Source organism: Lampetra planeri, chromosome 40, assembly GCF_965212315.1.
Source record: "Lampetra planeri chromosome 40, kcLamPlan1.2.h2, whole genome shotgun sequence".
In the NCBI taxonomy this organism is placed as follows: Eukaryota; Metazoa; Chordata; class Hyperoartia; order Petromyzontiformes; family Petromyzontidae; genus Lampetra; species Lampetra planeri.
The window spans coordinates 4,618,638-4,634,803 of NC_136146.1; the positions used below are offsets into that span (position 1 = coordinate 4,618,638).

At 52.4% G+C, this 16,166-nt stretch overlaps 1 protein-coding gene across 1 annotated transcript in view; it reads right to left on the bottom strand.

Annotated features, from left to right (window-relative positions):
• The window catches only part of CERK (ceramide kinase), a 37,441-nt gene that overhangs the window by 11,116 nt on the left and 10,159 nt on the right, over positions 1 to 16,166 (bottom strand). Inside the window, exons 2-9 of the mRNA XM_078612958.1 lie at positions 7,175 to 7,294; positions 5,764 to 5,886; positions 4,780 to 4,908; positions 4,553 to 4,616; positions 3,683 to 3,828; positions 3,120 to 3,194; positions 2,236 to 2,388; positions 1,641 to 1,746 (exon numbers count right to left, since the gene is read on the bottom strand). Coding sequence (XP_078469084.1) covers positions 1,641 to 1,746; positions 2,236 to 2,388; positions 3,120 to 3,194; positions 3,683 to 3,828; positions 4,553 to 4,616; positions 4,780 to 4,908; positions 5,764 to 5,886; positions 7,175 to 7,294 — 916 coding nt within the window. The remainder of the gene's footprint in view (positions 1 to 1,640; positions 1,747 to 2,235; positions 2,389 to 3,119; positions 3,195 to 3,682; positions 3,829 to 4,552; positions 4,617 to 4,779; positions 4,909 to 5,763; positions 5,887 to 7,174; positions 7,295 to 16,166) is intronic.

Consider the following 16,166-nt stretch of genomic DNA (forward strand, 5'->3'; position numbering starts at 1 on the left):
TTAATATAGAGAGGACTGCAGAGCTCGGGCGGTTGTTGGTAGTGCCAGCCTCACGGCCTGGCTGCTGCCTTCCAGCACGTGTGGTGTGCTTCCTCAGTGAAAAACAACATGAATTCTAAATATCTGTATGATGTATATATGTTGTATTATGTTGAACTTCTTTCGCACCGTACAGTAGCCAACCGTGGTCATCGGAGGTGCGCGGGTAAGGATAACAAACTAAAATACGAAAAGAAAGTTCTAAAGAAATGAGTTATCAATCTACATGATTTCAAAGTGCATCGCTCCGGTGGCTTCAGAATATCGGAGGGAAGAGCATTCCAGACGGCCGCAGAAGCGCATCTGAAAGCGCGCGATGCAGTGACCCTCTTTGTTCAATACCCAACCAAAAGCCGCTGCGTACATGATGACCGCAGCCCACGTGATGATGGTTTATACTCCGTGATAAGATCAGCAAGGCATTGTGGTTCATTTATGGCAAGCACTTTGTGTGTGTAATGAGTGCGACCTGGTTCTCCCCTAGGTAGACTCGGCCTAAAATGAGTACCTGGAATGGTTGTGTTGTCATGAACACAAGAACGTGGTACGAGATTTAGAAGGTGGCATGCGTGGCAAACCCATTCATGGGCCTCTCCAAGGTCAAATAAGCCCGAAATGAGCACCTGGAGCGATGTGTAAACATTGACACTGGGGAGACAAAGGCGGCCGAGCGCGGCAATGGCCACACCTCCCCCTCATGTGCCATGCCGGCATTAATAGATACTCCACCGACAGCATTTGCCCAAAAAGCCTTTAACGTTATATTATCGATCTGTGGTTCTTGTGTGTGTGGGTGTTGTGCGCGCACATGATTTATTGAAATATGAAATGAATCTTAAAATAATTTCCGATTCACTTGCCCACGATTTAAGGTCACGGTCCAAAGTCATTCACGGGCCATTCTTATAAAACGGTAAACAAATACATCAATAAAACAATTCACTCTACGTATCGCGGGGCGGGGAAGAGGCGTGGGAACAGGCGTCACAGTGGTTAGCAGCCTGCACCACAAACCCGGCCACCTGAGTCCGATTTCCCAGCCAGAGGCGAAACATCAGTGACGATACATGATAAAAATAAACCCCTCGCAGTGGGCGGGCCTTCGTCCGGCAGCGGATCGCCCGAGGGGCTGTAACGGCGATGTCGCTGTTTGTTGCTGTTGTTGTACGGTGGCGCGTGAGGGCGCGTGAGGGCGCGTGAGGGCGCGTGAGGTCGCATGAGGTCGCGTGAGGTCGCGTGAGGTCGCGTGAGGGTGCCTGACTGCGCGTGAGGGCGCGTGAGGTCGCGTGAGGTCGCGTGAGGGTGCCTGACTGCTCGTGAGGGCGCGTGAGGGCGCGTGAAAGCACGTGAGAGCACATCAGGTCGCGTCAGGTCGCGTCAGGTCGCGTGAGGGTGCGTGAGTGCTTGTGAGGGCGTGTGAGGGTGCGTGAGGGCGCGTGAGGGCGCGTGAGGGCGTGTGAGGGCACGTGAGGGCGTGTGAGGGTGCCTGACTGCTCGTGAGGGCGTGTGAGGTCGCGTGAGGTCGCGTGAGGTCGCGTGAGTGCTCGTGAGGTCGCGTGAGGTCGCGTGAGGTCGCCTGACTGCTCGTGAGGTCGCGTTACCCGCTCCGGCAACGCTTCAAGTCTCTGGGCCCGGACCAGGATGACCCCGCCAGACGGAACTCGATCTTGCCCTCGTAGCGACAGTTTTTCATGACAGTCTTGAAGCCTGCAGGGTGAGCAAAGGGACAGAGTTCGAGCTCAGGTCACGCACACAACTCCACCGAGTATTTCCACGTTGCTGCATCACCCTTGCTGCCCATCTGAAGCTTGGTTCACTCCCCCGATTTTCATGTCCGTATTAGGCCAAAACACAGAGCTTACTTGCACCTAACTTTATTCTTGCGTCTCTTGCTCCCACGTTGTTGTTTTTTTTGCTCAATTTGTGTGCGTTTATGTCACTGTTCGAGTACGATACAGAGCGTACGCACGTCTTTCTGCCACGTCTTGCTGTCGTACTATCCTCGCACTGTATTTGTTTCATCCGCGTGTGTACTCGTCCTCTGCAATGTTCATGTTTTTGTAAAATAGCCAGGAAACTCGCCAAAATAGGATCATCCATGCAACAAATCTCCAACTTGGGACTTTCTACCACTTAACCCGCCCACTCCACCACTCATCCCGCCCACTCTCCCGCTGGACGTTTGGAGAGCTCTACCCGAGAAGTCGTATCGCATGGGCCCCATCCAGCGTCGCGTCTCGCTGTCACGCAGCACGTCGCCATAGAAGCCGTAGCCCAGCAGCGACACGGAGTAGCGCAGCAGCCGCTCGCCCTGTCGCACGCTGCACACGTCCAGGGGCTGATCATCACCTGCATGGGAGTGGCAGCACAGGGAACACGGCTCACAACAAACACCCACAGACTCACACAGAAACCCACAGAGACCACGCTCGCACAGAAACCCACAGACTTACACAGAGACCATAGGCTCACCAAGAAACCCACAGACCAAGCTCACACAAAAACCCACAGAGACCTTGCTCATACAGAAACCCACAGACCCACAGAGACCATAGGCTCACACAGAAACCCACAGAGACCTTGCTCACACAGAAACCCACAGACTTACACAGAGACCATAGGCTCACACAGAAACCCACAGAGACCACGTTCACACAGAAACCCACAGACTTACACAGAGACCATAGGCTCACCAAGAAACCCACAGACCAAGCTCACACAAAAACCCACAGAGACCTTGCTCATACAGAAACCCACAGACTTACACAGAGACCATAGGCTCACCAAGAAACCCACAGACCAAGCTCACACAGAAACCCACAGACTTACACAGAGACCATAGGCTCACCAAGAAACCCACAGACCAAGCTCACACAGAAACCCACAGAGACCTTGCTCATACACAAACACACAGACCCACAGAGACCATAGGCTCACACAAGAGACCCAAAGACCCGCACTAGCCTCTGTGCGATCCACCAAAACCCACGTTCAAGCCACGGGATTGCATGTGTGCCAAGATCGGGCAGAGAATGGGCGGTGAGGTAAGCGGGAGGGATGCGGAGGGGCAGCCTGCGTACCGATGATGATGTGCAGGGCAGACGTGACGGGATCATTGGTCCCCACCGTGGCAAAACACACGCAGTCCGTGGAACCTGGAGGGAGATGACGACCAAACCGTTACACCACCGCCGCCACCGCCGCCACCACCACCGCCACCACCAACGATGCAAATCACATGACTATCACCACCACTGCCAACGATGCAAATCACATGACTATCACCACCACTGGCAACAGCGTTCGTGGCTTCACTGTTACTACTATTACCACCACACCTTGATGATTAAATAATTTTCGTGTATGTATGTACGGTGAGCTTCATTCGCACCGCACGTAGCCAACCGTCACTGCCATCGGAAACAATAACAAACATTATTAATCCCGCCCCCGGCCCTGCTTGGCCCCGAGCCAGATTCAGATGTTTTGAGAAGCTGACTCATCGCGGCTTCATTCCGGCACGGCACGGCACATAGCCAGCGGACAAAACCACCCGGACCACGTGGCTCGTCAGGCTGGGCCCACAAGGATGTGCCAGTGGAAAAGCAGGTTGGGGGGGGGGGTGTAGGGGGCGGGCTGCCACCTGCAGGGATGATGCCGATGCGGAGGGGGCACGGCTGCAGCGGAGTGGCGGAGTCGTGTTCGTCGAGGCCGGCGTCCGACTGAGTGCGCCCGATGACCCCGTGCATAATCTCACTGAACATGCCGTCTCCGCCCACACACACCACACTGTGGGGGGGGGGGGCGATGCGGAGGGGGTGGGCACGCAGACGTACGCACGTGCACAAACACATGAAAGGGCAGGTGAAGTTAGTAGAGGCGTACGATTCGATTTGGATAGATGTGGCATCTAAAAAAGCAACTGCCTCTGAAGACGAATGGATAAAAGGGCACGTAGGTTGTGTATGAACACACAAACGCGTGTGATGACACACTGTATGCACAGACACGCGCATACAGCCAGTCGCACACAAGGACAAACACACACAATCACGAACACATAAACATGCAGGAACAGACACACGCACACAAACATATACTGACACATACACAACCATACAAAGATCACGTGTATAGACCTGAATAGGCCGTTCTGGCAAGCGCTATTAGCGAGCGCCTACGAAGGCCACGATGGCAGACGTGGGGGTGGTGTGGCCAGCACCACGCCCGGCCACCTTTGTCTCCCCAGTGGCGATGTTGTTGACACACTCATATGAGGTCGAGTCGGAGGTTCAGATAATCGTCACAGGTGTTGGTGGCTGTGAGCAGGAATTGAACTCGGGCCTCTGCCGGGTTAGTAGCCCAGCGAGTTAATCGCTTCGCCACCGCTCCCCAAAACACAAACAACAACAACCGCCATTCGCCACTAAGTGGCGGTGACATCACCACGACGCTTGTGCCAGGCCATGTGCACCTTGAGGCCACACACAAACACACACACACACGCTCATACCCATTGTAACTGCTGAGGTCTTCTGCGAGCAGGAAATCTCGGGCGTGGTTGGCTCTCTCCGTCACTACGCGGCAAGGACAACGAGAGAAGGGATCCACCGTTTAGTGACACGCGGGAGACCCTCCTGCGGAGGCGGTCGCCGCTCGCGAGCACTGCGGTGCCGATGGGCCCGGTCGAGACCGACCCCGCGGCGTGAACCCTGACCCCCCCCCCCCTCTCTCTCTCACCGATGACGTGCGCGTATATGGACGCGAGCTCAAGCAGCGGCTGCACGCGCTGCCGGTAGATCTTCTCGCCCTCTCGGCGGCCGCCAAACGGGTTCACGAAGACGAGCAGCCTCTCCGGACGCTCCACTTCTGCAGGGCGCGGGGGGGGGGGCGACGGGCGGGCAGGCGGGAGAAATCGGAGGGGGGGACGAATCAAAGAACATTTAAATATTAACTTTTCGTATAAAATTTCAAAAAGATGCTTCCGGTCTTTACCAAACCCACGGTGGGTCGCACCGGCCGCAACCTCGACGCAGGGTGGGGAGGCCCCAGCCGGCAGTGGACTGTGGAATGGGCTGCGCGTGCACTATGCACCGCCCCATCCTGGATACGCTGTCACGCAGCTTCGGTAGGGCCTAATCCCAGCCGGGTCGCCTACGGCTGTGGCTCCTCTCGTCGTTACGCGTCGCCTGCTCCGGTCTCGCGGCGACCCCGGGAAATATTCGGTGGAGGAGCTAAGCTCCTGGGGGGGTTGGTGGGAGGGGGGGGAGATGCCCATGGCACATCCGTCGCACGCCATCGACCGCGTTCCGGTGGCGTGACTGTCGCGTGTTGATCATGCGTCGGTTGCACGACCATGACTCGTCAGTCACACGTGGGGTGGGGACAACGGCGGCGGCGGATGGTGGCGGGGGAGCGGTGGCGCAGCGGTTAGCGCGCTGCGCTACAAGCCCGAGGACCCAAGTTCGATTGCCGCTCACAGCCAACATCGGTGACGATTATTTAAACCGGCCCTGGGCCTCCCCTAGTACCTGGTGTGTAAACATCGTCACTGGGGAGACAAAGGCGGCCGGGCATGGTGTTGGCCACCCGCCCCCTCGCGTGTCGTGCCGGCCTTCATAGGTGCCCGCTAACTGCACTTGCCCCAACAGTCTGCTAAGGCTATACACGGGATCTTCATTTTATCTTTGTCTTTGTGCGGTGCCCTTCGTGGTGGCCACTTGCCTTGGCCCGTCAGCTGTTTGCGCACCGCCTGCACCCAGCGGGCGGCCACGTCCGCATGCTCCGTGGAGAAGGTCACGTCGCTCACCGCCCACTTCTGCCGAGACTCACGGCGCACAAAGTACACTGGGGGGCGGCGAGGGGGGGGGGGGTTAGAAACAAAACCTGAGTGGCCATGGTGTGCGGGATTGATACAAGCCCCGGCATGGACTCGAGCTCAATTCACGATTATTCGAGCCAGCCCGGGGCCTACCCTACGTCGGCTCAGCATTACAAAGAAGCACCTGGTGTGGTGGTGCTGTGGCCACCCACCCCCTCGTGTGCCGTGCCGGCCTTCATAGTTGCTACTCGCTAACAGCACTTGTCCCACAGTCTGTCAAGGCAAAAAAGATGATCTTTGTCTTTTGCGTGTGGGTTTGTGCCTGCCTGCATGAGTGTGTTTGTCGAGGTGCCTGTAATGTGTGCGTGCCTGCGTGCACACATGTGTTAACTTGATTTGGATGTGTACATAGCCTTGTGTGTGTGTGTGTGCCTTTGCTCAAGTTTCAAAATTTGTTTAACCAGGTGGGTCCTCAAGAGACCAGGGTAAGCCTCATTTGCAAGTGGCCTCATTTGCAAGAGTCACCAAAATGATAACAGCAAAACGAATGAACTAAAGTGCATAGTAACGTCCGGGTTAAATCGTGCAGGTACAATGGCAATGTTCAGCTTTAACCCTCCGTCACCCGGCAGAGCCAATCAAATCAGCTTGTCACGTCACGGGCAAATATGCCAAATGGATTTAGTTTTTTTTAGCCAAACCAGAGTAATATAAAAAACAAGCAAACTTGTGACAAGTCTAAATGACATTTCGCTGGCGATCACATTCAGAATCCCCAGGCTGTTGTAGCAACAGCAGCTCACGTGTCGTGTGATTGATCTTCCTGATCCAGGTTCACGAAGGTGCCGTGCGGTGACGTCATCAGCACAACAATCGTGCCCGTGATCCACTTTAGTAATTAGTTGATAGTTGATTGGTTGTGATTGGCAGGTGAGATTGGTGTGAAAAGGCGAATCTGTTTAGCGGTTGGTGAAAAGAGTATATCCTAAATCATTATTTTAAGGTGGGTTGTGTTAGGAATTTGTGTTCGGAAGTTGTGTTGGAAAGTTTGAGTGCTTTTGCGATTATAGTTTTAGCGGTGAAGCACGGCAATGCAGCAATCAGAAATCGGTGCAAAGTCAGGCGTATAAACGCGGCAGATCGAAGACATTTCACGAAGTCGCGCAAATAAACTTGCGCCAGCCGCCTCGCCGCAGGTTATCTTACAGATGAATCGAGGTAATACGGACAACCGGAAACTTTAAACGGACTATCGGGGGCGACTACGGCACTCGTATGGAGAGGGCAGACGGCATTACGGCTGTCCACGCGTACCCGTGAACGCGTGCAGGTCGGGGCGGGGTCGCGACCTCTGCCACTGCGCCGGCGCTTGCTCCACGGGCCAAACGGCGAGCACCTCTGACAGCAGCGCCACCTTCCAGGAGGGGCAGCCTCCTGCGCCCGCAGACGGGAACCCCACAACCCACGGTTAGCATCAACGACAAGAGACAGAGTACCCCCCCCCTCCCCCGCACGCAACCTCCTGAAGCCGATAACAATCTGTTGGGGGCAAGCGCTGTTAGCGAGCGCCTCCCTTTGTTCAAGCCCAGATGCCTGCGTATGTACGTGCGTTGAACTTCTTTCGCACCGTACGTAGCCAACCGTGCTAATCGGAGGCGCGGGAATGTTAGCCGTGGCCGGGAATCAAACTCGGGCGTGCAGGTTTAGAGAGCAGTGCGCTATCCTCAGCGTCGCTGGTCCTGATAGCTGGCATTGCTTTCTAATGCTGCCGGAAAGGCCCAGACTAGAGGCAGCCCTCGAGAGGGTGTTTTTGGCCTAGTCTTCCACGCCGGCCAGAAGTCTTGGGAAGGTGGTGGGAGTACCCACACTTTACCCCACCACTCACAACCTGCCGATTTGAACACAGTGGCGTACACCCATGTATGCTGCTGGGTGCAATTGCGCGTCTTCATATCAGGAAGTATTTATAACCTCTAAGCAAAGGCAGACACGAATACCTCTTTTTTGACAACCGGTGCAAAACGCGACCTAAATTTAGAAGTTGCTTCAGTTTTGAGAAATATGCTCTTGTACAATCCGGCATTACCTGTGCAGAGCTTTAAGGTAAATATCTCCTGGTGTGCAATGGGTTAACTGCGAGTAAACCAAACAAACCAAACAATCTCCGAGCCCCTCTTCACTGGAATCAACTGCCCTTGCACGTCAAAACATCATCCTCGCTCACGACCTTCCGCTCAGCTCTTAAACCCCACTCGTTCTCTCTTGTCCACCCTTCCTTCTCCCCTCGTTGTCCTCCCCACTCGTACCAACGCCGCCTTCCCTGTGCCCAGCTCCCCCTGGTCACCCATCATCAATCCACTCATCTCATTTCCATCTCCGTTTATTCCACGTATCGTCACCACCACCACCAGCACCTCATTTTACACGTATCCCATCCACTCATCTCGTTTCATCTCACCAACCATCTTGTACCTTGATTAGTTCACTGTACAGCGCCTCAACCCCTTATCGATGCCCTACCTTACTACAGACCAATTCAGACCTGATTGGTTACCCCGTGCCCCTCATACATCTCAACGTTCATGCCACAAAGTCCCATCACAAGGGAGAAACACAAACAAAAAGACACAAACATTGTTTTGCCCGCATTAAAACGGCTGTACGCCGTATGGACCTGAAAACTCAATTTCCCTGGACAAGAATACGGGTAGCACGTATTGGTTGGCGGTTATGATATGATATATACGATATGAACACGTTGTTGTTGTTATGCTGCTGCAACTGCTGCGTTGGCCGTGGTCCACCTCCAATTAGCGTTGTTGGCTACGTACGGTGAAAAAGAAGTTCACATGGAAACAATAACTCAACACGTTCATCAATAACACGGTGGGGCACTAACAGGAAACGTATCTAATAGGTGACGTTTTGGGCAATGCAGAGGCATCTCTGGTGGGTGCCACGGTAACCAACTGTTAACTACCTCGCCTGATATACAGAAGGTCGTGGATTCGATCCCGGGTGGAGTTTTATCTGGGTCCTCCAGTTTTTCCCTCCACATTTAGAATCAACATTCGTTTAGAGTGTTTGGCTGCAATCAATTTCCACATGCTGATAAGCCACTTCGTTGAACTTTCCTTTGTGACCAGGTCGCTTCTGAAAAATAGCTGTGTAGTTCAGTGGACCTTACCTGGTCAAATAAAACAAATACTAACATCTGGAGACTGCAACATACTCTATATACACCGCAAGGCCCCCGATAGAAATGACATTTTACAAAAAATATGTTCAGATGCACCGTCTTAAATTGGCACATGAACGGTGACTCATTGGTAGAAATATAGTAACAAACAACCCTTTCCTTGGCCTAACAAACCAAACTTCGAATAAACCACGTAAGCCAATGCAAATGTGTAACTTCCTGGCTCAAGGGGCAGTCAATGCAGAAGAGCGCTTCCCAAAGCCGTGGTCTGCGCAACTGTGCAGCCTTCGCATAAAAAAAAAACTGCTGACTGGGCAGAAGCCGTCAAACTCACTACACTTGAATCTCCGGTTTAGCCAAAGCCAGGTGGAGTGCGGAGATCAACATTTGGAAGAAAATGTGGCACGACAACAATTTATACAAGGGTGTGTGGGACAGGCAATTCATTATAGTACTGAAATAGATTTTAATAAGCCTCATACACACCCAGAGGCATTAGACCACGCCTAATTGCATGCTTTCTAATGCACTCTTAAACTTTTGTTCCATTCTCTTTTGCCTGTGCCAGTGGCTTCTGGTCCATCCGTTCGGCTGCGTTTGCTACTTTTTCACAGATGTCAAGTAGGTCCAATTTGGATAAGCAACGATGAAATTGGACCCCCCTTAATCCATCGCGAGATGAATTGTTATACGGGAAGGATGGCTCAGGCTCGGTGAGGCCTTCATCCAGCAGCAGGTTCATCCTGCTGATGACGAAACATTTCCACGACAGCTGCTGACAAATTGTTCGCCACTTTATTGACCGCGGAGGAAATATGGGGCCGAGTTAACAACCCGTCAAAGGCCTTGTGACCTTGTGACCTTGTGATTGCAAGCCGAGCACTCTGACCACAGCACCACCAACAGGGAATGTGGAATCTCCACCACAGATGCAGTGCCATTGTTGGAGACGACTGCCCCCCCCCCCGATTCCAAATCGAAGAGACACTTCTCAGGATTCGCAGGTATGCTTGCGTCCACACATCAACAACTCAAAGCGCCTGGCATCACGTTGCATCTCATTGCATCACATTGCATCTCATTGCATCTCATTGCATCACATTGCATCTCATTGCATCTCATTGCATCACATTGCATCTCATTGCATCACATTGCATCTCAACTCTTTCTATGTCCTGCTGCAGCCGAGCCAAGGGGGTCCCACCCCACCCAGTGGCAGCTGTCCCTACATGGCGCAAGGCGCATGCAGAACCTGCTTGCGAACGGGCCTTGGTCTGCCAGTAGGTGGCGATGCTGCTACGTGGTTTCTACCAATTAAGTAATTGGAGAGACATTTTTCAAACTTTTGACCTTTGAAGATGTTTTTTTTAAACCTTATCTGCTGCAAACGTCACAACGTCCATCCATCAATCCGGCACTCCAAATAAAACAAGAAACCCACCAAACCCTAACAAGCTGTGTACTTTCAAATCGAAATTTAAAACTCATTTCTTTAGAACTGCTTTTTGTGTTTAGTTTGTTGTCCTTCCCCCGCACTTCCGATTAGCACGGTCTGGCTACATATGGTGCGAAGGAAGCTTGACATACATACATACGTACATACGTATGTACGTAGGTTATGACAATCCAATTCCGCATCGTTGCACTGTTGTTACCATGCCGCAGTGGGTGGAGAGGCGAGAAGACCGTGTCACAAAGTCACACGGACGACCTTCGCCAATGCCGGGAGGGGGGTGGCGGCGGGGGGGGGGTGCACGGACACAAAGGTGTGGTCGTGGCGCCGCGCTGGTGTCTCTCAAGTTGTCGATGGAAAGGCCGACGCGCACCGTGCTTTGTGTCCCGTTTACGTCTCGCCCCGCTCGCAGCCCCCCCCCCACCCCCCGCTGCGTGATTGCATAATGTCACGCCACGCCAGGCGATGTTCCCCTTCGTCCAAGCCAGGTGGGAGAAACTCGAGTGCCGCATTTCTCGCAGAGAGGGTGGCCCAGGACAGACGGCGTCGCAGAAGAACAGCTTCCATGACTTTGTTCTCTTACTCTGAGGCCATACCTTCATGCGGCCCCTCCTGTCGTGGGGTGTTTTTTCGTGGCATGCAAAAGAAACCAACATTTCCGACGATCGGAGCTGTTCAGAAACAATATGCTTAAATTGAGTGAGAACCTAAAATTTGACAAGTATTTTTGGTTTTGTTTGTGCAGTCATTGGTGACCGGGCTGAGACCATCCACTCACTGCACTTGACCACCCGGGTTCGATGATGGCCGGGCAACTGCCTGGATTGGAACCCAGGGTTTTAGCCGTGGCGCTGGCTCGGCACTCCGACATCTGAGCCGTGCGGGGCCCCTTCACCGAACCTGACCACCGTCGGAAACGCAGCGGTGGGTAGCACTGAAGAGGGATCCATGTGTGGTGCTGGCCACGCCATTCCAATGTTTGGGGCGCCGCGGTGGCGAGATGTTAACTACCTCGCCTGGTATACAGGAGGTCGTGGGTTCGATCCCAACCCATACACCTGCTGTATATTTGGAGTTTGTGTGTTCTCCCCCCGTGGTCACGTGGATTTATCTCGGGTCCTCTGGTTTTCCCCTCCACATTCAGAAACGCTTGTTTAGTGTATTTGGCTGCTATAAATATCCACGTGATAAGCCACTTCGTTGAGCTATCATTTGTGGCCAGGTCGCTTCTGAAAAAGAGCGATATAGCTCAGTGGGCACAATCTGATCAAATAAAAAATAGTTTAGTTTAAACAGTTGATAGTTGAGTTTGCACTTATTTTGTGTGCAGTGGGAAGACGATTATTGTTCACACAATGCACTACAATCTCAGCGACTTTGGTTCGAATACTGGTCAAAAACGTTCACCACCTGCACTAAACCTTATCTGAACATGAACCTGCCATGTACACCTCCCACCACCACCTACCTAGGTCACTGAAGTCGTAAATGAGCACTATCTCATATGGGCGGTGACGTGAGCGCCAGCACTGGGGAGACGGACCAGGCTGGGCGAGCTCGACGTTGGACCCAGCCGCGTAGCACCTGTGCCGTGCTGCCTCCAACAGGTGCTCGCTAACACGGCTTGACCCCGTCAGGTCCAGATAAGAACAGCTGCACCTGTGTCTGCGTGGGGAGAGGATGCTGGTTAACGCTGCTACCCCGGCTACCCAAGCCCGTAGTTTGTAGGGGCGCAGAGAAAGATCGGTAACCACCTGGGAATTGTTTAAGTTGCCTTCGATGGGGTGGGGGTTAAAACTTACCATGCGGGGGCACTGCTACTAATAATAGTGGTGCACTGTGTAGGACCTCGCCAGAGTTACCGACCGGGCATTATCATCAGGAGGAGACGCTTTATTCACAGCTGGCCTATCATCATCACCGTCACGTGCCCCAATACTGGATAACCATACGACTGTGGCCATATCATCATCACCATCACGTGCCCCAATACTGCAATACTGGATAACGATACGACTGTGGCGGCAGGTCGTGAGTAAGGATAAGTGCGGTGCTGTGCTGAACTTTGTAGAAAAGATTAATTCTGTACAGGACCTGTATTCTGACAAAGGTTTACTTTCGGCAGCCTTGCGATTCATTTCCGCCGACTAACCACTTCTGCATTCAAAGTCCACACCGTGCCGGTACAAGAGCTGGTACAATCTTCATTGTATAGCGAGTCGCCAGAGCTAATGATAATACATTTACCCGTCTAACCTTAGTAGACTGTTGGAGCAAGCACTGTTAGCAAGTAGTAGGACCTATGAAGGCCAGCACTGCACACAAGGGGGTGGGTGGCCAACACCACGCCCGGCCGCCTTTGTCTCCCGAGTGGTAATGTTTACACACTGCACCAGGTACTAATTTGAGGCTGAGTCAACCTAGGGGAGGCCCAGGACCGGTTCAGATAATCGTCACGGTTGTTGGTTGTGGTGATGGGGAATTGAACTTGGGTCGCTGGGTTCATAGTGCAGTGTGAATTTTCAAAGTTGGCAATTTTGGACCGTAAGGCCTGCACACAAGTGGGCTGCCCTCTTCGAATAACTCCTCGTGACACTTAACGTCCACTGTGCAGCTGCTACTGATGTGTGTTGGACAGTTAATGAACCCACAGCAAATAATCAGGGAGGCCTGACAGATGCAAACCGCGAACCTCTGATGCAAACCGCAAGCGGTGAACGTGCTACCAGTTAGACCGTGTCACTGCCCCAATGGTGGCTATCCCTTGCTGATGATTCCCAGCAAGGATGAAACTGGTATGCGGTTGTCTCGCTGCTAAAAAATAAGCTAATAGCTCAGTGGGCTTTACCCGGTAAGATAACAAAGTTTTGTTTTATTCGTATAAATATTTTTAAAGTCATTTGTTTACCTTTCCTATACTTTGCACTCCTATGTTGTGTTTTATTGTTTTTTGTTTTAACGTTTTAACCCGCTCCTACTGGACATCTGTGAAAATAAGCATTATAGCTCATCGGATTCCTAAAGTGTAAATAAAGATTCTGATTGATTCTGAAAAAACGTGGCCACAATTTTGACTCTTTTTTGTTGGCAGTCTAAAGCGAGGCTAGATTTGAAGCTTTCGTGACTGCAAGGATTCATACTCTTAGGTTTTTTCGGTGAAGTCACGTAAATAAGAAATAAAATTAAAATTAATAAAAGTAAAATAAAAAATCACTGTGAAAATGAATAAAAGTAAGATAAAAAATCACTGTGATTTTAAATTTTACTTTTATTAATTTTAATTTAATTTTTTACCTATGTGACTTTACCGAAAAAACCTAAGAATATAAAGCGAGGCTCTGCTACAGTATACAAGCGGCGTGGCGGTGTCACGTGGCGGTGCAAGGCATGATGGGGGAGACCGATCCCTACAAGTAACAAATCACGCCTCTTTTTTGCCGTCAATAAAGCACATTTTCCCGCGCAGCTTGACTCTGCGACGAGAGTTAAGTCACTGAAGGTCACCACGGGAGCAGGACAGCAATTGCTCAAGTCACGTTCGAGAAGGACGCCAATCTGCGCCCCTCTCCAACCGGTTGTGACCGCACTGCAGGCCGGCAGACTCCCCATCGAGCCGGTCACCTGTGCAGTCGGCGACCCTTTTTAGTGGGCCTCTTAAAGGGACGCTCCCCCACCCCCCCCCCCCCCCCCGGCTGCGGAGAGGTTATTTTTTCCCGTGGCCGTGACAAGCTGTCGTGCCAAACAAACGTGAGGCCGGCCGCGGGCCAACAGAGGATGCATCGGAGAGGGCCCTCCTCTTGAGGGATGTCGGTATCACTTCTGACTCCCTCCCTCACTCCCCCGTAGCCTCAAACGTGCCTTCCTTATTCCGACAAAAAATTCCCCTTTGTTTGGTGCAAAAAGTCTCTCCGCGTTGCTGCTCCACGTTTCTGCGATACCCTTGGCCGCTCATCTACAGCTTGGTTCTGTCCCTTCACTCCCCCTCTTTATTTAACTCCGAGGCAAAAAAACAAATGATGCTGACTGGCATCCCGTACCGAACGTTTTGTCTGCTGCCTCTAGCTCCCAAACATGTTGGCGCTGTCTTGTTTTAGTTGAGCGTGAATTCACGTCACCATCAACACCGTCAACATCAACGCTTACTTGCACAGGTGTGCGTAACTTTCATCTGCCGCGTTTTGGGCTCTCCCATTATGTGTCGGTTTTTGTTTGTTCATGCGTCTCATTTGCGAGCAGTCATATACCGCGTTTGCGAGTTCTGCAATATTCCTTAATGACCGCTGTACTCGTTCCTCTACAATGCTGAAAGTTGTTTTGTGGTTGCTGCTGTGCTCACACCGCGGATCTCCTGCGTAAAATAGCCCCCCCCCCCCCCCCCCGGGGCAACTGGCTAAATGCGGTCATACATCTAATAAATCAAATGTGATTTTATATTTTGGGCACCTTTGACCATATTTTAAAATACGGTAAAACGAGAAAAAATTTAAGATTGACATGACAGGGGCATGCAAGGCATGAAGAATGGGTGGTCACCATCGAGGGTAGATGTAGCGGTTAGGGGAGGGGAGATGGTCACGATAGAGGGGTTCGTAGGGGATAGGGGAGCATGGGAGAGGTGAGACCACGATAGAGGGGTGCGTGGGGGTTAGGGAAGGGGAGGGAAGAGATGGAAGGGTGGGGGTAGGGGAAGATAATGGGCAGTGGAGAACAGGCGAGGCTTCAAGAGAGATCCAGGAGGAGGAGGGAAGGGGACTGCTTAAAATAAACTCAAACTCTTCTTCTTGAAGAGGCGACCGGGAATACAACACTGGGGGACGGCAAGGTCGGTAACTCCAGTTGATCGTCAGCAAATCTCATTGCTCCCAAGTCAAAAGTCGATGGGCCACTTTTGTCGTTTTCTAAAACCTTACGAAACACGCTAAACACGGCGGCAACGTCGCGCGAGGCTGACATCGCGTCGTAAACACCGACATCACATCGCGGACGAAATTCCATCGGGGCCACCACCCTGGGGCTCGAACCGCTGCACCTCCTGTACGTCGTAGCAACGTGCATGGCTTGAAGCTCGCGTAAAACTCGTGCCCGCGGTTGCCAATACACCAGAATTGCTCATCTCGTGTCACGGACACACACCTGGCAACCCCTTATCGATGCCCTACCTTACTACAGACCAATTCAGACCTTACTGGTCACCCCGTGCTTTTATAAATCTCAACGTTCATCCTACAAAGTGCCATCACAAGGGAGAAACACAAACACATAGACACGAACATTGTTTTGCCCGTATTGAAACGTCTGTATGCCGTGTGGACCTGAAAACTAAATTTCCCTGTACAGGAATACGGGGTAGTAAATCGTACGGGTTGACAGGTAGGGTGACAGGTAGGGTGACGAATTACGGCTGTCAGGAAAAACGGGATAAAAATGGTGCGGCGGGCGGAGGTGCTGGCGTCGTGGTCAGGTGCCGCTGTGCGTGTTGTGACGTCGGTGGGTTGGAGAAAGAGGCGGGACTTGGCTCCACAGGCTCTGTGACGTTGTTGTCTGCCCCCCCCCTCCACCCCCCCCCCCACCTCCGGTCGTGACATCTCAAACAACCGGATTTTAATAAAGGGAAAGGCATCTGGAGCATTTGCCCCCCCCCCTCACCTGTCCCC